Source organism: Sminthopsis crassicaudata, chromosome 2, assembly GCF_048593235.1.
Source record: "Sminthopsis crassicaudata isolate SCR6 chromosome 2, ASM4859323v1, whole genome shotgun sequence".
NCBI lineage: Eukaryota > Metazoa > Chordata > Mammalia > Dasyuromorphia > Dasyuridae > Sminthopsis > Sminthopsis crassicaudata.
This window is the reverse complement of record NC_133618.1, coordinates 613,573,576-613,596,377: the sequence shown is the minus strand read 5'-3', so window position 1 is coordinate 613,596,377 and position 22,802 is coordinate 613,573,576. Positions and strand designations below refer to the sequence as shown.

General features: G+C 35.8%; 1 protein-coding gene and 1 non-coding gene across 2 annotated transcripts; both read left to right on the top strand.

The window, feature by feature from the left end:
* The first annotated feature begins 13 nt into the window (after positions 1-13).
* TIMM23B (translocase of inner mitochondrial membrane 23 homolog B) lies at positions 14-22,743 on the top strand. Its single transcript, XM_074296091.1, has 7 exons — positions 14-347; positions 2,956-3,014; positions 3,721-3,814; positions 4,108-4,192; positions 5,763-5,821; positions 6,923-7,033; positions 22,154-22,743. Exons 1-7 carry the CDS (start codon positions 236-238, stop codon positions 22,267-22,269), a joined length of 636 nt encoding a protein of 211 aa, XP_074152192.1. The 5' UTR covers positions 14-235; the 3' UTR covers positions 22,270-22,743.
* LOC141559233 (small nucleolar RNA SNORA74) lies at positions 5,114-5,321 on the top strand. The gene has a single exon (XR_012487298.1). It is a non-coding gene; the product is annotated as a small nucleolar RNA SNORA74 (small nucleolar RNA).
* Positions 22,744-22,802: the final 59 nt, after the last annotated feature.

Sequence of the window (22,802 nt, the reverse complement as noted above, 5' to 3'; positions counted from 1 at the left end):
CGTCCGCTACTTGACGACCACTGGACGCCCCGGAAGGTCACCGCGTGAAGGAGGCGGCGGTGGCGGCGGCTGTAGCGGGCGTAGTACCGGCACCGGCGGCGCTGCCAGCAGCGACCGGGGAGGAGTGAGGCATCGCGGTCAGGGGCCGCGCGGTGACGCGGACTAACGGCCGCCGAAAGGGCCCCGGCCTGAAGCGGAGACCTCGGGCAGCGGACGAAAAGGAAGGAGCAGGGCCATGGACGGCAGCGGAGGCAACAGCAACAGGAGCACGGGAGGCCTAGCGGGATTTTTCGGCGGGAGCGGCTCCGGGATGAGCTACTCGAACGCAGATCTGGCCGGAGTCCCCCGTAAGTATCTGTCCCAAGGCCCACCTCCTATTTCCCAGCTGACCTGCAGGCGGGTCCGGCAGGGGGAGGGGGCGTGTCTGAGTGCCCCAAACCCGTTTTTCCATCTGCCCCTCCCCAGAAGGAATTTGGGGGAAGGTTTGGGGAGCATTCACTAAGCGAAGCTTGAAATATCGGGGGGAAAGCCCGTTTGCTGCCGTCTTCGGGATTGAATGAAAGGTGCGGGAAAAACTCGGGAAACACGTGAAGGACTCGTGTTGTGACCCTTGTAGGCTTTCCCTGAAGCCTCTTTGTCCTCAGAAACGGCGCAGACTCCTCGTCCCGGATCCATTCCGACACCTGGCACGTGCCAGGCATTTCGAAGCACTTAAGCAGGGCCTTCCCCCCAGGACCCTAAATTCCTTTTCATTAACAGAAACCTCAAACTTCGTGTGAACTCAGTATCCGAGGGAGTGGTAGAGGCGTTGGAGGCGTGGAGGAGTTGGGGAGGAAGTGTTGTGGAGGTCCTGAATTTGTCTTTCCAGGCACGGGGCCCTCCACGCTGTTCTCCAGAGGGATAGTCAGCTGTGGGTGACGCTTGACCAGAAGATGGGCTGGGAGAGGGGCTTCACAACGCTATAACTTAATAACATTTTTTAAGACGGTCTCTCATCCCAATAACTCAAAACTCAAATACACAAAGTAGATACTTTGTATTTCCAGCAAATTCCTGCAAGCTACAGAAATCCAATCTTTTTGAGATGATGAAACTGAGGTAAAATATTTCTGACTAGGGTTTGTTTTGAGCCCTGCTTCTCCTGGGAGTTAGGTCATGAGTGACAACGTCCTGTCTCCAATTGTGGGCTTGATGGGTAAGAGTTGAGACTTTGAGATTCTGTGTACCAAGTGCCAGGTTCCTCTGAAGGTGAATTTGTCATTAGTGTTTTTATGATTCTAAGAATTTATTGTAATATGGCTAATAATTCCTCATCCAATTTGCCTTTCCTCCATTTTTGTCCTAGAATTATTTCCCTTCCTGAGAAGTCTCTATTAAAAATACAAAGTTACTCAAATTAATTTACATATTTAACATCATAATTCAAATTTCCTAAAAAATATTTCATTGAATTATACAGAAATGATCTAGAATATAAAAGAGCATTAGGGAAAAGTACAAATAAGTAAAGGCAGCATAGCATTAGTTAAAAAAAAAAACTATTAGTGTTTGGTAACAAATCCAAGAACACAAATTATTTCAGGAAAGATACCTTTTTAGGCAATAAGTATTGGGAAAACTCAAAGGTAATTTAATAGCAATTAGGTTTATCCTGTTGGTTTAAACCTGAAGATTTTTTTTTAAAAATCGTTTAAAAATTAAAGTACTATTTTAATACATTTCACTGCTATTTGGGGAGGAAATTCTTAACCAAATAAGGGATAAAGAATATCATTAAAGACAAAATTAGTCATTCTGACCATGTAAAAGTAAAGTAAGAAATTAGAGTAGGGGAAAAATGGTATCAAATACTACTCATAAACCTAGGCTTATTTGTTTGGAGATAACTTGTGACTTTGGGAAAGTCAATCTTTCAAAGCCATGGCAATTCTCTAAGACAAGAGTTTCTAACTTTTTTGGTCCTGGACATCTCTAGCAGTCTAGTGAGATCTAAATCAATTATATTAAAATAGAGCTATTCACAGACCCCAGATGAAGACTATCTCTTTGTAGAATTGAGTGCCAAGGAATAACTGCATAAATGGTCAAAAGGAAACTTGTTCCAAATCACTAATGACAAAAGAAATGCTGATTATCCAATTATAAGATTGTTACCTCATATTCTGCAAGTCATCAAAAATTTTTAATGTTGAGAGCACTGTTTAGGGAAGATAGGCACACTAATATGTTCGTGGTGGAACTGTTACTATTCTTTTCCTTTAATCCAGCATTCCCATTACTGAATGTATATCTCAAGGCAATCAAAAACAGAAACATGGGTCTAATGTATAAGAAAATATTCTTAATAGCATTCTTTGTAATAGGAAAGACCTGTACTCAAATGGATTCCCATTAGTATTATTGAAACGACTATGAAAAATTGAGAAAAATACTGGAAGCTTGGCCTGAACTGGTTCTGAGTAAAATGAGCAAAACCAAGAGGAAACTATAATAGATGATGATTACCAGCATGTAAATAAAAAGATAGCTACAAGGAATTTAATTTTGAATAATTGAAAAACCTGTATTGGTTCCAGAGAACAAATAATTAAATGTTCCATCTAGATCACAGCATAGAGGCAGGAGACTTCAAAGATGGAATGTACTATACGTTATCAGGTTTTCTTACTATCCGTTTTTTATGCTTAATAGTTATTATTCCCAAGAGATAACCGATATAAAGACAAAATTATCAAAACTTTTTTTTTTTTTTATAAAGAAAAAATCCTCTTGGCAGCTAAAACAAAACCTATTTAAAATCTGACCTTTTTGAATTTAATAAAGGAATAACTCATTAATTCAACCCACCCCAAGAATTGGCTTTTTTTTATGTTTCACTTTGCAGCTTCTGTTTAACATTAAATATGGCATAGTATCAGGATTTTGGTTGTGATGAAATATCTGTTTTCTCTCTAGTTACTGGTATGAGTCCTCTGTCTCCGTATTTAAATGTGGATCCCAGATATCTTATACAGGTAAGATTGAGTCTGAACATAGATGATTATCCTAGAATTCTGCCTGATTTTATTGTAATTAACTTTAGAAAACAAAACAAAAAAAAAAACTAATATATTGCGTTGGACAGAAAGATCTGGAGTTAAAGGACTGGGGATGCATCTGGCTGCACATTTACTACTTTTGTGGCCTTTTTCAAGTTTCTTGACATCTTGGGACCTTAGTTTGTTCATCTGCAAAGTGAAGAATTTGGAAGAGATAACCTTATCTAATAGCTCTTTTCCATCATCAATCAGAGTTCTTAAATCTTTCAAAGATATTTTTCTTTATAATATTGTTTCTGTATAAATATATCTCTTGGTTCTGCTCTCTTCCCTTTATCAGTTCTAAATGTATTAGTGCAATTTTTTGCATTGCTTCCATTTCTTTAACATTACATCTCATAATAGAACCCTCCTTGTAACAAGTATAAAGCAAAATAAACCAATAAATAGGTTATGTCACTTCTTAATTTTCATGGTGAGTATTTTTCTTCATTTATTCAGAATTCCCCCATGCTGTTGAAGTTACCAGAAATCCGATCTCCAACAAGTGGGATATTTCTGTAGTTAGATTTAGTGTAATTAAAATTTCATTTTCTTTGAAGAATCTTCTTGGAAAGTCACAAAGGACTCTGAGATATCTCCAGAGGTAGGATTATTATTTGTTTTCATTTTCATCTTTTAGGACACAGATGAATTTATTTTACCCACTGGAGCCAATAAAACGCGGGGCAGGTTTGAATTGGCATTTTTTACCATTGGAGGATGCTGTATAACAGGTAGATATATATCTTGATTATCTTATATTTTAAAAAGGCAGAAAGGTGTGGAATACATAGTGTTTATATTTTATATATTATGTATAATATATGTATATATTTATATTTCCATAAAGAAAATTGGGTGGATTTTTCTTCTGACAACATAATGTAATTTTTTAAAATAGTTGTATTTTCTGTAAACGATTAACTGTTAAAGGTCATTTTTCAAAAACTATTAAAACAAATTTTGAAATGGTAGCATTGATTTTGGATTCCTTATGCAATAATTGTTAATATTGTGATCCCTTAAGGAGCTGCATTTGGAGCAGTGAATGGTTTGAGGCTGGGATTGAAGGAAACACGAAAGATGTCCTGGTCCAAGCCAAGAAATGTACAGTAAGTCTTGTTTGATGCCATAATACCTAAATACTTCAACTTTGTTCAGATTTTTCTCTATGGTTACTCAGAACTCTGGTAGGGTTAGTTTAAAAAAAATCATTTATACTTGGCATAAGTTCAGCCAGCAGGGGGCAGTAAGTGTCCTAGTTTTGTTAGTATTTGTGTTAAGACCCTGAAACTTTCTGAAGGTCATTTCCTTGAAAGCCATCTTTGCTTTCACAACATTTAACTAGTATGACCTTTTTCTTTTTTATTCAGAAAATAATTTAATGACCCTGCTTTGTTTGAGGCGGGTGGAGATCATTTATAGCAGTTATATTCAGAATGAAGGTGGTCTTAAAATATCTTAAGGAAACTTGAAATTATTTTTAATCTTTTCCATCATCAAAATAGATTTTTTAGTTTGACAGTTTTTACAAACAAAAAATGAAATGAAACCAGTATCAAAAATGAAATTAAAGATGTGAGAGTACTTTTAAAACTTTAATGTGAACTGTGTTATATTAAAAACAAAAGAGTGTGTTATGGTAGATTAGCAACTATGGAATATGAATAGAAACATATTTTCTTTTTTTCCCCCCATTGTGGCATTTCCCTTTTGTTCTGCTTCTTCTTTCACAATATGACTAATGTGGAAATATCTTTCCATGATTGCATATGTATAACAGATTGCCGTCTTGGAGAAGGATGGTAGAAGAAAATTTGGAACTCAAAATCTTGTGTAAATGAATGTTGAAGACTATTATTGGACATAATTGGAAAGAATAAAACATCCCCCCCCAAAAAAAAAAAAAAAAAAAAGCTTTATCACTTAATAAACTTAACTATTTACAAATTAATGAAAACAAACTGGCTTTTAGTTGAATATGTGATAATCATAAATGTGTTGTTTTGATGTCACATGATAGTCTTGTGAGGTCCAGTGGTAGTCAGCTATCCAGGACATTGCCATTCCTGTGATAGTGTTACACTACTGGTAGATTAATAGACTGTCCTCTTGATCTGGTCCTATTTTCACTGTTCTAGTGATTCCTGGTATCAGAATAAACAGAAGGAAACTGTGCTTCCTCAAGAGTATGCTGAGCAGTCATTTTGACTATTCATTGTTAGTATGGAAGCAAACATAAATTATGAATAATATAACTGTTGTGGCTTTTTTATCTCAGGTTGACCATTCATGTCTTGATCCTGCATTATAACGTTTAAAAAAAAAAAAACAAGCTAAGTTCTCGTAGTCATAATTGTTAGCAAACAATTTGCATAAGACAATTTTTAAAATATACTCCATTCTTTTATGGCCATATAGTCAAGAACTAAGAATCTATAATTCTTGTAGGGGCTTTTTTCATTTCCCAAGTAAAATAAAATCTTGATGTTTGAGACTCTAGATAAAAGTTATTTTAGACATTAATTTAAAAAAGAAAATTGTCAGAATCAGATCTATTTCAAATTTCTATTGGCCCTAATGCTTGAATTCTCTAAAATAAATGATGAACATAAACAGTGATACTTTTTATGTTTTATTCTTTCCAATTATGTCCAATACTTTTTCTTTCTTTCCAAATAGGATTTTGAATATGGTAACCAGACAAGGGGCACTATGGGCTAACACTCTGGGCTCTCTGGGTAAGTAGAAGTGTTATATGGCATGAACAAATTAGATCATTTTAGTCTCATTTGAACTTTAAGAATGACTACATTTTAGTCCAATAGTACAACTAAAAATTTATGAGAAATATCACTTTTAGCTCTGCTCTATTTGCCCATTTGTATATTGTTTTAATAAACATCCAGTTCTGGAACTTTCTCCGTGTAAGCAGAAAATAAATTGATATATCAACAAACATTTATTAAATACCTATTGTGTTCCAGGCACTGGTAATACAAAGTAAAGCAAAAGAGCACACAATCCACTAAAGGAAACAGTATGTAAAAAGATATATAACAAGGAGACTACATAAAGAATAAATAGGAAGTAATTAAGAGATGGCACTAGAATTAAGAGGAGTGGGGGGGGGGGGAATGGGATTTTAGTTAGGACTTGGAAAAAGTCAGGAAAATCATCAGTCTAGGAAAGAGTGTTCAGGCATAAAGGAGAGCTAGTAAAAATGCCCAGATATTTAGAAAGAAGGAAACCAAAGTCATAGCCCACATTAATAAACAAAGTCAGATCAAACTCTTTATGTTAAGAGTTCAGGGTCCTTTTGTGAGAAGTGACACATTAATCAGGCTGGTTTTCCTAACAGTAGATTCTATAAGAATTTGACATTTTTAGGTAACTTAGAGTGAATGATGATGGTAATTAATCATAAGTGCTTATATGGCTACTTATATAGTAGTCATAGAAAAGCCTCAAATTTTTTTTTTTTTTTTTTTTTTTTTTTTTTTTTTTTGGTAACATCTAATGAGTATGTGTGTGTGTGTATAAACATAAAATAAAATAGAGGAATAATGGAATTTATAATTATTATCAACAAATTAATGAGAATATTTAGGGTTATAATGTTCCAGCAAGCTAATAAAGAAAGGTTAAGAAAAAAAAAGATGTGATTCTTTTTACAACAGTTAGAAATATTTTAGAAATATGTTTCAAGCCCAACAGGAAAAGTTTCCAGAATCATCTTTTAGAAAGAGTTAAGAAAAATGAATTAAGTCATTTAGCATTGAAAGTTGTAAAGAACCACAACTTTGCTGATATTTCATTGTTTATTTTTGTTCCATTGCCAGCTCTCCTCTATAGTGCATTTGGTGTTGTCATTGAAAAGACACGAGGTGCTGAAGATGACATCAATACAATAGCAGCTGGAACCATGACAGGAATGTTGTATAAATGTACAGGTAGGTGCTGGTTTCAGTTTCAGAGTTGAAACAGACATTTAGTATATGAGTATTTGATGTAAAGCTATCTGCTATTTTCAGGAAACTTGGTCACTGCAGCAAACTGCCAGCTTTAGGCTATTTATGGAACAAAAGAGGATGTGAGATTCTCATTCCTGTGTGATTAGCACAGCACTATTTCTTGGATGCTTTGCTGAATCTATGATCCCATCAGTGTAGTTACTGTTCCCTCTTACTTTGTACTAAGCACTACTGCAAAGCTCTGGGAATAAGTCAAGACAGTTAGAACTCTCAGGGTGTGTCCATTCTATTTGGGCAAGCTGAACAACATACAAAAGAAAAGTGTATTGGGGAGAGAAGGAAAAGCCAGGCTACAGAAGAAGGTTACTTCTAAAAGTGTGAAATCCAGGGTTGGAGAAAGCTCCTAAAGTAAAGAGGGTTGTAGAGCAGTGTAGAAAAAATCTGAATGAGAAAGCAGGGCAGCCTGAAGAGGAATAGTAGTGATCTTCAGTGACCCCTTCCCGTACAGTAGTTTTCCTCTACTTTGTTCATGGCAAGCACTTAGCACAGGGTCTGATACTTAGTGAGTGCTTTGTAAAAGTGTATTATTGTCATAGACCATAAATAATAGGGCAGTGTCCTCCATCAGTTTTCCTCTACTCACTTTACTTTAAGGACTTCACTATTAGAGTATGAATATTTTAGATCCTCTGACCTTGACAATCAAAAGAATATATTCTTCAAAATTTATAGATCTTCTTCACGTTTCATGGTTGTCCTCCTAGCTTCATTCTTTAGGATTATCTTATCTTACTTAAGTTTGAGTCTGTTTTGACACTGGCTTCCATAGTTCTCAACTTAACAAGGAGACCAAATGCTTTTTCATTGAGGTAGTTTGTAATGTTTTTTTTTTCTTTATCTGTTTACCATCATCAGCTTGTATAAGTTTGATTGGGATTATTTTAAATTTGCTCTTTGGTCTAACCCTGTACAAAGAGCTTGATCAAGAATGCCTCCATATTATTAAGGAATGATTTCCTGTCAGAATATTATCAGTTAAATTTTATATATTATGTGTTGACTTTATTGAACATTTTTCAGTTTTTTCTTGAAGAAAATAATCATGCTATTGAATGGCATGACATTTCTACATATTATGTCTTGCTATCTTGTGTTTCCTTAATCCTGAATCATTTTCCAGCTTATTTTCTTACCTTCCCCGTGCTCACCCTTGCTTTGATTTAACTTGGAGATTGATTAGTTTTTTTATTAAAATTTTCTATTCCCTCATCCCCTGTTTGAAATGTTGATATATTAGGTGGTGCATTCTATTGCAGGTGCTTGTCCTGAACATATCTAAGGATCCATTATGTTTATTGTTGCTTCTGGACTCAGAATAATGCCAACTCTAAGAACACTCTTTATATTTACTTTAAAATTTGAGTAAAAGAAAGTAAAACTTACAGCCCTAGACAACTCTGAATCGCTAAGTTTTTCAGAAGTATACATACATATGTAAAAGCTTAGATTTCTTTCTTGATTAATATTCATAGGTCACTCTTTAGGATTGAATTTTGTTTTAGGGAAGGGGATTGATCTTTTTTGAGAATACCTATGATTAACAAATGTATATGTTATCACAAGTCTGATTTTTAAAATATTTCTGACTTAGAGTTTTGCTCAGCTCTTTGTTAGCAGTCCATTGAAGACTTGACTCTATAAAAGTATTACAACAAGAGCTTAATTTTTTGTCTAGTAAATCTTATGTACTGATAATTGTCAACTGGTGTCAGGAAGTACTTCTATAAAAGAATGAAAAACATGTGCTTTGGTAGAATAATAGTACTTTAAGGAGCAAGCACCCTTCTGATTGCTAGTATGAATTTTTAAATGGTTGATAACTTGTTCTTTCACCATTTAGTGCATTATATTTAATGGTCATATAAATATTTTTACTGATCTCATGAGAAAATACAAAGCCATGGTATTCTAAATAAAAGGTAATACAACCACAGGTTTCAGACCCTAACTGTGACTCTATATAGGTAGGGAGTGTTGGAACAGCAATGTGGAACCAATAGCTTTCACAGATAATTTAGGCCCGGAATGTTTGTGGAACAATCTTTAAATTTTGCATATTTTATCAGTACACTGTTAATCCTGAAACTACAAAATAGATTAGCATGGGAGGATTTTTTTCTGATATACATTTTAGTGAGATGATTAATAGAGATCTATCTGCCAAAACAAGTTTAGGAGTTAGCAATATTTCCATGGAGACACTCGAGAAGTCCCATTTAAGAGAGGGACCTATAATACCTGTAACAAGTCTAGAGAAGAAGAAAGGAGCTCCATCTGCCATTTTGCTTCGTCTCTGACCTGGGTCAAGAAGCCAGAATGTAATATAAATAGCTGCGATTTAATTTAACATGGGAATTTTAATTATAAGCCAAATGAAGATTAATTGTAGTTAATGCCTTATTGTTTAATCTTTCCTTGAAAGCCATAATCACTGGGGTTAGTGTGATTAGTGAGAGATAATAAAATATAGGTTGTTTAAATTAAGAAGGAACTTTAATAATCAAGGTTTATTATTTTAAAATTACTCCATGTAATGCATATCTCTAGAAGAGATAGAAAGATAAGGTTTCTTCTGTCTTTAAAAACCTGTCAGGGATAGTGGTAACATACTGACTAAACAATATAATACAAATAATGATAAATGCTGCAAGGTTTGCAATCACTTTCAACTGGAAGATTGAAGGTCACAGTAAAGCCAAGTGTCTTTGAACTGGACCTGCGTTGTGTGTGGGCTGTCTTGAAAAGTTGATTAAGAAACATTTATTAGGCTTTGTATCCAGTCCTATGCTGGGCCCTAGAAATACAGCCATAAAGAAGAAAACTGGCCTTTCTCTTGTAAAAAGCTGAAAAGGTAATGAAGACAAGTAGAAAATAAAGTATGAGGAGACTAAATAATGTTAGGGTTTGGGCCTGCTTTCTGTATAAAGTGTGATTAAGGTTCATTTGGAAGGAAGAGGGGGATCCTAAGAGCGAAACAGGATCTTATATTTGAATCAGGGGGAAGAGGCAACCACTGGGAATTCCAGTAACCACCTGACCTCAGCTTCATACACAAAGTTGGTTGTGTGCAATAGTTCAAGATTGAATTTTGAAATCCCCTCATCTGATCACAATCCGTTATCAATTCTACTTCTCCCTTTATGTTACGGCCCCAAACTTCATTCTTCATTTTCATGGTGACCTTCACCCCCTAAACCCCTCAGTTCTTTCCAGCCTATTACTCCTGCACCAGCCATTTTCCTTTCTTTTGCTGTTTTGATCCATTGGTGAACCATTTTAATTGCTCTGTCCTCTTTAAATCCCTTGCCCCATTATCTTGTTAAAAGATTTTTACCTGCCAAATCCCAACCTTGAAATACTCCCACTATTTGCTATCTTCACTCCCCCTTGCTGCTAAATGAATCTGGAGAAAAAAAAGTCATAAAACCATGCCATCTGGATCCATTACAAATTTGTTACATAATCTCAATTGGGCCCTTACTGTGGCAGGGCAATCTTTTTATACCTCTCTAATAAACTCACCTCATTATTCATCAAATGTCAAATTGATCCTCCTTGAGTATGGGTCTGACCATATCACCTTTGTATTCCATAAAACCTAATGACTGACTCCCTGTCACCACTAGGATCAAATACAAAGTCCTCTATTTGGCATTCAAAAGTTCTTCACAACTTGGGTCCTTCCTACCTTAACCTCACAATTAATTGATTCACTAATCAATGACACTGGCCTTGCTTTTTCTCACATAAACCCAATTCTAGTCATTTTCACTGGCTAATCTCAGTGTCTGGAATTCTCTCCCTCTTCTCTGCCTTCTGGTTCCTTTCAAGCTTCATCTAAAATCCCACCTTCTACAAGAAGTTTTTTCTGATTCCTCCTTATTGGAGATTGTCTCCAATTTAAGATTTTGTATGTGTACCTTGTTTGTACAGTATTGTTATTATTGTGTAAGCTCCTTAAGACCAGGAGCTCTCTTGCTTTTCACTGTATCCCCAGAGCTTAGCAAAGTGCCTAGAACTAAGTAAGTTCCTAGCAAATGCTTATTGATTGGCTGAAAGAAAAGGACCAAGAATAGATCTTGGTGGAATACACAACTCAATAACTTGAAAGATACAAAAAAGGAGATTAAGAAGCACATAAATAAAAGGGGAAACCAGAGCAGGAAGAAAAATGTGTTCAGCTATGCCATAGGCAGCAGAGAGGTCAAAAAAGATAAGTAATTGAGAAAAGACACTAGATTTGGCAATTAAGGAATTGTTGGTAACTTTAGAGTGAATAATTTCAGTTTAATCTTAAGCTAGAAGTCTTCTGAGTCCTAAAAATGAAAGTTTAAAAAAAAAAAAAAAGGAAGTAGAAGCACCTATTGTAGATACCTGCAAGAGAGATGTGGATGATACATCACAGTTGTGGACAGATCAGTGAGGGTTTTTTTTTTTTTATTTTGTTTTTGAGTATGATGGATATTTGGGCCTATTTGAAGGTAGCAAGAAGACTAGAAAAGATTAATATAAGAGATCTGTGATAAAGGGAACAATCTGTTGGAGAAGGTGGGATGGAATAAAGTCACTTCTGAGACAGACTAGGAGGAAATAATGCAGAAAGACACCTGAGTGCTATGTGTTGTAGGTAGGAGGAGGGAAGAAGGAATTCTTGGTAAAAGGCCAAGAGTTCTTTCTGCTTCTGTGAAGTAAGTGGCAAAGTTATCATTTGGAACATTGGTGAGAGACAGCCAATGAAGATTTAAGGTGGAATTAAAAGATTTGGAAGAGCTACTGTGGATCACAGGATATTGAGTCCAGTATGGGAGGTATGGAGGTAGAAAGGCACTGTCTTGCAACAGTAGAGTCCAAGTTAAATTACTTAGTCAATAGGAGGCCATTGGAGTGGCCTAAGTACAGAATATACTTCAGGGAAAGTTCTTTGGTGGCTACTAAGTATTGGCACAATGAGAACAGACTTGAAGCAGGAGACCAGATAGATGATCTAGGCAAGTGGTGATGGGGGCTCAAAATAAAGTAGTAATTGAATGAGTAGAGAAAAAAAGTCAGGTGTAAGAGATGTGAAAAAAGCAACATCGTTTTGACAAATGATTGGTTATGCGAAGTGAGTGAAAAAGATAACAGTCAGAAAGTCAGTTACTAAACAGCCAAAAATCATTAAGGGACTACCATTTTCTGGGCACTATAAATTACTGGAAATACAAGAAAGACAAAAATACAGTTCTATCCTGCTGGAGCCTGCAATCTAATAGGAGAAGGTATAAAAGATAATGCTCAGGTTATTAGCCTGGAACTAGACAAATCGTGGTTTCTTCAGTAACCATAGGGAAATTTTTAAAAGGTAAGGTTTTGGAGGGGTGAGAGGTAATAAGGTCATTTTTGGACATATTATATATCTGGAAGTTTTCATCAGGGATCGAATTCTCAGTCCATGAGGACTGATAAAGTTATCAGGAGAGAAATGATAGGAGATATGAAACAGAACCTTGGGATACACCCACATTTTGGAGATAGGGAGAAATTTGAAAGCATTAAAGAACACTTTCCCTGAAAGCCATTGAAGTAGAGAGAATGAGTGATTGAGGCTGCAATCTGGGAGCAGGGTAGAGGGTGGATAGGAACAGGTGCCTATCTATGGAGAGGTTGGCCTTAACAAAAAGAAGAGCCGGAGACCTGGGAGGTGGCTAGCAGAGGGAGGGGATAAAGTAATGAATGGACGGTGGTGATAAGGATTTTGAAAGGAAAGGATGGGGGAGGGGAAATTAGAAGACTTGAAAGAATCTAGGCAGTTGGCAATGAATTCTTGAACTACTGTGGTTTGGGGAAATGGACATGTAATATTTCAGAAATATAACTGAGAGCACTTGTGGATTCTGAGGTTAAGAAGAAGGATGAGTTAGATGACTCAGTTTGAAGAATTGGTAAGAAAAAGATGATAAAAAGGAAAGGTAGGAGGGAAGAGCAGGAATCCAGGGGAAATGGTCAGTTTAGTTTTAGATATGTTAAGTGGGAAGAGCCTGCTGGACAGCCAGATAGCGATATCTAGTTTGTAGTTAAAATAACCCTGGAGTGTTCAAGATGTGGCTATTTATAGATTGGAATCTACCACAAAAGAATTAAAGGGATCAACATGTGGGATTATGTAGAAAGAGAAGACTAATGACTATTCATTAGGAGGAAGAATCTGAAAAAGGGGGCGATCAGATATGGAAGTATAAAAGAAGGGAGTATTCAGCAATATCAGATGCTTCAGGAAGGCTACAAGATAAAGAGGACAGGAAATTCATCACTAGAAAACTTGGAACAGCAAAAAGGCAGTGGACTCTATTCTTTCTAATGTGAAGAATTAGAAGTCATTTTGTCAACTCTCTTAATAATTATTTTTCTTTGAGGACTGTAGAAATAGCACCAATAGGCCCAATTCCTTTGATATTTAAAACCTTGTTTTCCATGCTTGGGCGTCTAGATTGCTTGTGACTGTCCTATAAGATAAAAACAAATTATTACTTATAATAAGTACTTATTTTTCCTATAGTGGTATAACAATATTCATTATTACACAAATTAAAATTCAAATTGACATTTATTTAATGCCTACTGTATGCATAGCACAGAGAAATAAAGTCTTTATTCTGAAGAAGCTGTGTTCTAGTTGGAGAGGAAATAAAGTTATAACATGTACACAGCTCAGTATAATAAAAGAAAGTTAAGGAGGAGTAGAACAGCAGTACCTGGAAGGACCAAAGAAGATTTCATGGAGGAGATAGCACTGTAGCTGAACCTAGAATGGACTTCTGTCCCAAGAGCAACCTAGCTACATTGAGAAATTTTCATCACAAAAAGGCTGGCCTCATTGATTCGTAAAAAAGTTCGGCATCAAAGGATTACAGCATCTCCTAGAGTGGAGAAAAAAAATCAGTCACGCTTCAGGAAGGTCCAGCTGCACTGAAACAGGACAGCCTCCTGGAATGGTACTAACTTTTTGTCTAATCTTTCTCAATGTTTAGCTGCCTCCTTCTCTGCCTAAGAGTTTGTACACTGTTTGCTTTATCTTCCTTTTAGAAATTTCATACCCACAAAGTTGAATAAGATGGTTTTTCTTTTAATGTCTAAAATTAACTGTCTTGGGGAAGGGATTTTATTAGGGACAGTATGGACAGTGATTAAGAATCAACTGTTCCTTTAACAATGAAAGCATTTCTTCCCTTAAATAACAGATTGTGATTAGAAGCCTGTCTCTGTAGATTATTATTAATGTGCCCTCTGATGAAGTTAGGATCAGTGACTGAGCCGCTATATTGATGCCTAAATCCAAATTAAATTATGAGCACATCTAATATTCAAGTTCCTGTTTATCACTGCCTTGGATTTGTTTGAATACAAATTTACCTATAACACACATAAGATCATTTGCAAAATCAAAAAGGGAGTGTCTGTATATTGATTATATTATCAAAGTAAACCACAACCAAATTATCTGAAGGTCAGTGTTTGTTTCTAAGTCCACAGTATAAAAATCACTTGTGTTTCACACTTCATGCTATCTAGACCCCAGCTTCTTAGACTATGGTTTGTGACCCATATGGCATCTCATAATTGAATTGGAGATCATGAAATTATGATATTGTCAGTAAATGTTTAATTTGTATACCTATTTTATAAAACTATATATGTGGAATCACATAAAAATTTCTCAGAATAAAAGGGGGTTACAAATAGGAAAAGTTTAAGAAATACTGAACTAGGTGTCATTTGGTATAAGAAATACAAAAAAAATTTAATCTATGTCCCCTAAAACAGGTCATTTCTCCTCTTTTGAGAGAAATGTCTGAGATTAGATATATTTTTATAATGTGGCATCTTGACATTTAAAAAAAAAGATTATTACTCAGGAAGACCTGAGTTCAAATTTGTGCTCAGACACTTAACACTTCCTAACTGTGTGACCCTGGGCAAGTCACTTAATCCCAATTGCCTCAATCCAAAAAAAAGGTCATTATTTTTGAGAATATCTTCTTAACTTATAAATATATGTAACACATTTTCCATAAATGCTAGTTATATTCCTATATGTAAAGTATAACAAACTTATGACTTAGCGTTCTAATACTATAAAGTGTGACTTAAAGGTAGAACTTTTAAGTATGCCAACTAAAGGGTATAAAACTATGGTATTAATTATTCTTAATGATATTTCCATTAGCATTTCCAAAAATCTTTTTTTGCACATGGGATTGCCATGTTTCTCAGTTGATAAGAGCTTAGTGAGTTCTTTAAAATGTAAAGTCATTTTATCTCATATGGCTTAAATAATTTTTCATGCTTCTAAGAATTTATAAATTATCTGGGCAGAAAATCGTCTAGTCTGACTTCTGTTTACAAATGAGGAAAAATAGGTTCCAAGAAATAGCTGGGAGTAGGGGAGGAGGGTACTAGCATGAATAGAGCACCAAGCCTGCCAACAGGAAGACCAGGTGTTGGAACTGGACAGGCTATTTAACGTCTGTTTGCCTCAGTTTCTTCATGTGGAAAATGAGGATAACAGGTCCCAGTATTGTAAGGAATCAAATGAGATAATACTGGTAAGGCACTTAGCACAATGCCTAGCATAAGTGCTGTGTGCATTTTAGCTATTATTACTATTGTTATTAAGGTTACAGGTGGTAGTTGACAGATTTGTGCCTCAAGCACTCATTACTACTAATCCAATCTTATTTCAGTTATTGGTGGGCTCTGAAGTTGAAGAAAGTAAAAACATTTTTGTTAGGGTGAGGTCCTTTAAGCAGAGTAAATTTGGAAAGGTTTTGCTATATTTTGAATAATTGAGTAAATATACACTCTCTGGATCCCTGGTTTTTTCAGTATACATACACTCTCCTCTGACATAAATTACAACTCCCATCATGTCTATATAGTTCTTGCTCTAAGATTTCCCAGCTTAATCAGCCTTACTAGAGTTTTCAGTCCCCTGAATCACCTCCATACCCTGAAGAGGTGTCAGGGGAGGATACTAATGAAAGGAATGAATATATAGACATGTGTCCAAATAGAGTCCTGGAGTTATGTAAGGGCTTATAGCATCTCCAACAGTCCCATACCAAGTACAGCTATAAATAAATAAGTGACTTAGTAAACATATGATCCTGTTCATTTGCATCTTTCATAGAGCTGCTTAGTAGACATATGACTGTTGGTAACAATCTATTATATTACAACATCCAAAATACCAAGTTGGGTTTTTGTTTTTTTTTTGTGGTTTTGAAGGGGTGGCTGCTGTCATTCAGGATGCACTCTGGCTTTGAGTGGGATTATACCCATTTAATGATCTGAGCCCTTGAACCTCTGGTTAAATATCTGATGGTTTAACAGATGTGGCTTCATGGAAAACAGAATTCTTTACATTCCAAAAGGATGCCGTTAATTCAAGATTTTCCATATATTTTTGTGGGAAATAGCCTGCCTTATAAAACTAGATTTAGAGCACATTCATACTTTCTTAGAGGGGCAAAAATTAGGAGTGCTTCCAGAAATGGAAATTTATATGAGATGATTTGTTTAAATAGATTACTCTATGCATGACTGTTGTATAAAGAGGCAGAAGGAAACCTTCTGAAATACCCCACTCCTGACAAATAGCTAATTTTTGAAATCAAATTTGCTCTTACCTCTAGAGCTGGCCCTGAGGATAATATGTTAATGTCCAGGTTGTAAATGGAGGAGATTAATCTTTGGAGACCTGCCATGAGTGAGGCAAATGTACTTATAGTTAGACCTAAATGTCACTTGGAAAAGTTGTCATTTGAGCTAGGTGCATCATGGAGTATTTTAACAATTTCCAGAGGAAAAGTTGCTATTAATTTCCCACAGATCTTGAGAGCACAGAATGAGAAACCAACACTTTTAAAAGCCCAAGTTTGTTGAAAGACTTATTCCTCACTTTAAATTTCTGTGAGTTGTAACAGGAGAGGGGGACCCAGCATCTGTGTATCTGCTTTGTCACTTCTCTTGTCAAGCTTTCAGGAAGATGTGTTTGATACCATCGTGACGGGCTCTAAGGAGTGAAATCAGAAAAGCTTTGGCCCTTTAAAATCCAGGTGTCAGGTACTTGCCTGCTTGCAAGAGCTTCTTTTTGTATCCAAGACTTGTATCCAGGACTATAATTTGCCTTGCATATAAGCACATTAAATCTCATAACACAATCCAGTCTCTTAGGTGAAATTTTTTCTCCTTTTTTTTCTTTTCTGCTTCCCAAAAAATAGCTTTGTTGGTTTGAGCTTAACTGTATTCACTTAACATTAAGTAACAAGCTTTCCAGAAAATAACTTATGCTTAAAGGGGAAAATTAAAACTCCTTTAATAAAAGACAAGAGACAAATCCAAGTGCTTTACAAACTTCTTGGTTCCTGTCTCATACCTTTTTCATCATTGCTACTACAATACCTTCCCTTATACAAGACTACCCCCACCCTCCAGTACATTTCCTGCATTTTGTTGTTGATTTTTTGTTTGTTTCCACTAATTTGTTTTTTTTTTAACCTCTCTACGGGGACCAAGGAGAATAACATCCTTTGGCAATGATCAAAGTTCAACTCTTATGCAAGCTATAATTACTTTATTATTTGTGCAGATTCTGTTTGGGCCTGTGGCCAGACTTAAAGACTAATCCAGTTTAGCCATAATGGTTAAGGTTCAGGGAATGCAGTCTAATTATGAATGTTTTTTACAAGCTAAAGGGATCTATAAACCTTTTTTGATTTTTCTTAGTTCCAAAAAATCGCATTCACTGCACAATTCCATTCAAATGAGTCAGAACTAGGGCTTAATGACCAAACTATTTCTTATTAATTGCTTTTCATGTTTTTGAATGATTTCACTGCCATGTTCTCCAATTTATTACCCTTTTATAAAGTTTAATTATATATATTTCCAATAATCCTAGCCTTTTTTGATTTATTTTCAGGTCAAAAGAACACTGAGTAAAAGTGAATCTAAATATTTTAGGATAGCAGTTGGAATATACATATATTTATCATTTTTCAGTGGCATTGAGAAGATAATAGCAAATGTGCCCATCAAGCACACATACTGTATACCATATGTTATACTCCAACATAAAAAAAGGGTAGATATTTAGGAAAGCATGTCTAAAGACTTAAATAAACTGATCTGCTTTTTTGCTTGCCTTTTGGGGGGGGGGGGGCTGTTACTAGTTTCCTGGCCCCACCCATAAATTTGAAAGCTATTGAAAATTGTATTCTATAGCTTTTGCAAAGGGAGATAATGGAGTTTAGACTAAGAAGAGCTGAAGCATATTTGTTATCAGAAACTGGCAGCTGGTATAAATGCTGGAAGGTGTGGTCCTTTGAACTATCTAATAAATCCAGCTGTAAATACATCCCTTGGAGAAATGGACTCTTTCTGTTTTGAAATGTTCCTCCTAAAACGACTTAAGTTCAAAAACTGTTAGTGTTTACTATCTGGCATATGGGTTTTTTATAAGGCCTTCATTAAATCTCTATCTCCATTTTACCTTTAAACTATCATGTGTTTGTTTTGTAGCTCAAACACTTCACATTTACATTGAAGAATTAACTGGAACAACTAAAGAATCCCCAATTTTTTTTAGATATGTAGAGACAATTTCTTTTCCTGTGGGCTTTCTCATTTTAGCATCTCTTCACCAGGTAATCATTGATAAAGATAAAATTTTATCTTAGAAATTAACCAGGATGTCAATAGCTATTTGAAAAAAAAAAAAAAAGCATTCCAAATCACTAATTAAAGAAATGAAAATTAAAGCTTCTCTGAGGTTCTACCTCATATTCATCAATTAAGCAAAATCAACAAAAAAGGCAAAATAACATGCTAAAAGGACAGTGGATAAATAGGCATATTAACACAATGGTAAGTATATCTGACAACAAATCTAGTTATTCTGGAAAACAATGGGAACTGTGCCCCAAAAGTTACAAAAGTGAACATAACCTTTGATCCAGCAATACCACTGCTAGGTCTATACTCCAAACATTTTTTTTAAAGCCCTGTCTGTATATAAATATTTATAATAGCCCTCTTTTGTGGTGGCAAAGAATTAGAATGAAAGCAACTTTGATAAACTTTGTAAAGATAATTTTGAAAGACTTAAGAGTTCTGATTAACACAGTGACCAGTCATTATTCCAACAAACTCAGGCTGAAATATGCTGCTCTCCTCTGAACTCAAGAGTTCAGTTGAGATATATTATTGATATAATTGACATGAGGATTTGTTTTGCTTGTTAGAAGGGTTCTGAGTTTTTCCATGGTGGGAAAAGTGAGGATGAGGAGAATTTTTGTTTTGTTTCTAAGATAACATTCTGTCAGCAGTCTTATGAAAATTCCAGAAACTCCTGGATGGAACATAATTTCATGCCACATTAATGTTCTTAAGCCATACGCATAAACCTGTCATGGACTTTCTAAAATACATTGCTCTTAAAAAAAAAAAAATTTGAAGTTCAAGAGTGTGTAAGTTTAGCCTAATGGATGTGGATATACTCTCCTATTATGGTTGCAATTCTTCTATAACTTGAGTAAATGGCCTTTTAGAGCTCTTCTCGAGGATCATTCTGGGAAGATGGTAGAGTAGATGAATACATTTCAAGCTCTCCTGATTTCCCTCACAAATAGAATAAATTTGCATCTTATGGTCAACATAGGTGAAAAATCAAGAAGATTTGAGGTAGAATTGGGGGGGGGGATGCTGATACAAAAGAAGATCCAAAGGAAGTCCCCAAGCCAGAGATAAACCAGTGTGAAATGCAAACATCTCCAGGCTAGCTCTGCAGAAATACCAAGTAATACCCCTGGAGTTAACTGGGTTTGGCTGAAGCCTCAGTAGGAACCACAGGAAATTTTACCTGGAGACTGCATGTAGAGTTGGGGGCCTGAGAAGACTGAGTGAACCTCAGCTGAAATATAATGCAAAGCAGCCCTGGGTGAGAAGGAACCAGCACACCAGTAAGTGCAGAGGCAGTGGGGCAGGGAGGCTGCCAGCTTCAAGCACTTGTAGGAAGGTAGAGATCTTGGTTTGGGGTTCCAGGTCTAAGGGGAGAGCTGAAATGAAGCTAGAGGGCATCATCCCCCTGTTTGGGACAAAAAGACCTACCCAAATCGACTACTATAGAGATCACTCATAGAAAGCAGAATTATTTATTAGAATCTCTAGAAGCAGACCCCATCCTGGTTTCTGAGCCAAATTTCACAGCAGGATGGGGCCAGAGCCTTGAAAATGCTTACAGCTTTTATACATTTCAGACAAAGAACCTCCAAATCCCACCCTCTATATGTTGTGATTGGTCACATAAGTCTACTGTTCTCCTAGTTGGTCAGTGGAATGCAATAGATAAGGTGATGCACAGCTTCTTTGGCCACATCATCCCTTCTTTGGACAATGGAATGTAGTCCAGGCCTTGTCTGACTCCGGAGAAGCCAAAACTGAGGCTATAGACTTGATCTACTTTAGCTAACAGTCTCTGATCAACATCTGTAAAGTTCTTTGCCTTTTCCCACATACAATTAAAGGGACTTACACTAATATTCCCTTTAAAAAAAAAATGGACCAACAAAGAAATCCCACCCATATAAACATACTGTAGAAATAGAGAAGATTGGATTCATCTTCAGAGGAGGACAGTGAAATAAAAGCTGTCTGTACCCCAAAAAGTAATGTTGAATGGCTCCCCACTGAGTTTCTAGGGGGGGAAAAAACTCAGAAAAGAATTAAAAATCAAATGAGAGATGTTGAGGGAAAAGATGATAGGGGGGAGGGGGAGAAGGAAAGGTTAACCAGAAAAGAAAATACAGAATTTTAAAAGCAAAAATAACTTTGAAAATTAGGATTGGGTAAGGGGAAACCAGTGAAGCTATAAGAGACAAAGAAATAACAAAACATAGGACAGCATACCAGTTGAACCTCTAGCCTGCTTGGGGGAGAGGGTAGACAAAAAAGGGGAAAAAGAATAAAGTTTTTAAAAATGCATCACAGAGAACAAAAAGAAGCAAAGAAAAGATGGACAATTTCTTCTATTATATATATACTTTAACTGGTAATTTATTATATATTTTGAATCTTCCCTGAGGAGTCTGCTGAACACTTTTGTTTTGCTTTGTTCTGTTTTTTTTTTCCTTTTCTTTTCAAATAGATATTAAAAGAAATAAAGAGAAAATTTTAAAGTTTTTTAAAAAGTTCTTCTGTTCCTCCATTCTCATCCATTACTGTTTTAGCTAGAAACATATTGTTGACTATCAGAAAGCTATGAAGATTTCTCTGCTGAGAATTTTTTTGATATGTTTATTATTTGTCTTTAAAATGAAAGAACTATTATCTTTCCTGATTCCCTGAGACTGGCATTTATCAAAACAAAATTAATATTCTGTGTTTACCATATGCATTTTGAGTGTTGTCCCTTTGAGTGTTTTACACATAGCACAATGTCAAAAGCTCTCTGAAAATGCTAATTGGTTTATAATTGTCAGGCTCACTTTAGTAAGTAATGGAAAAATGACTTTTGCAAATCCACTACTTGACCAGTCCAAAATCGTGATTATAAATTGCCATTTCTAAAAGTCTTTTAAGTTAAATCACTAGATTATCCCATTCCAGGAAGTCCTCAGATTTATGGCTTGCAGCAAATAAGAAAGTGCTATCTATGCTCTTATCCCAGTTCTACTGCTGGCATTTAAGTAAATAAAATGAAACCGCTCAAAATGAGAATTCTAAAAATCACAGAAATGGATTACCTTTTAAAAGGCAATAAATGGTTGTGAATGTCTGTTTTCAGTTTTCATTATGTTCTTGGACTTAACATCAACTTTTATCTTTTTCACATTCAATCTTTTATAATGCCCGAGCTTGGCTTCCAAGAAAAGATGAGGGACTGATTATGGGATGTTGCTTGTACTTTTAGAGATAGTTGGTGCTGTTTAATTTTGCTTGTAAGACTTTTTACTTCATAATATTAATCTAGTTGGTATTTTGTGTTGTTTTGTTTTCTTCTAGGTGGGCTTCGTGGAGTAGCAAGAGGTGGTCTCACAGGGTTAACCCTCACTACCCTGTATGCATTGTATAACAACTGGGAGCACATGAAAGGTTCCATGACACAACAGTCACTTTAGAGCTTGTATTGAGAAAGAACTGAATGATAGAGGACACATCAAAAAGTTCTCCAGGTTGATTTGGAAAATCGATTTGGGGTAATAATTCTGATCTACCTACATTTAGTATGAAAAAAATAACAGGATCTTTTGTACTGTCGTGAAGATCACTGACACAGTTTACCAGGACTGGCACTTCTTCCAGCCAGTAGTGTTGGAGCCAAAAGCATCTGATGCCTCATTAAGTGAGTAGCACAGTCATCATTTCTCTCCTTTGAGAACTTTCTGCTGCATGTCCACTCTCCACTACTCCCCTAAACTTTTGAAATAAGGCTTTTTCCCAGATTCAGGTCATGTAATTGTCAACATCATACCACCAGGTTTATTCATTTAATGATTGATTGTGAACTATAATACACTGCTTTATTCCCAATAAAGAGTGTTCCTAGAACCAAAAGCCGTAATAACAGAATAAAGATGCATACCATTTTTAAAGCGTCTGTCATAAGCAAGGTTCAGTGTGTAATCTTAATTAGCATTTGCAAATGACTAAA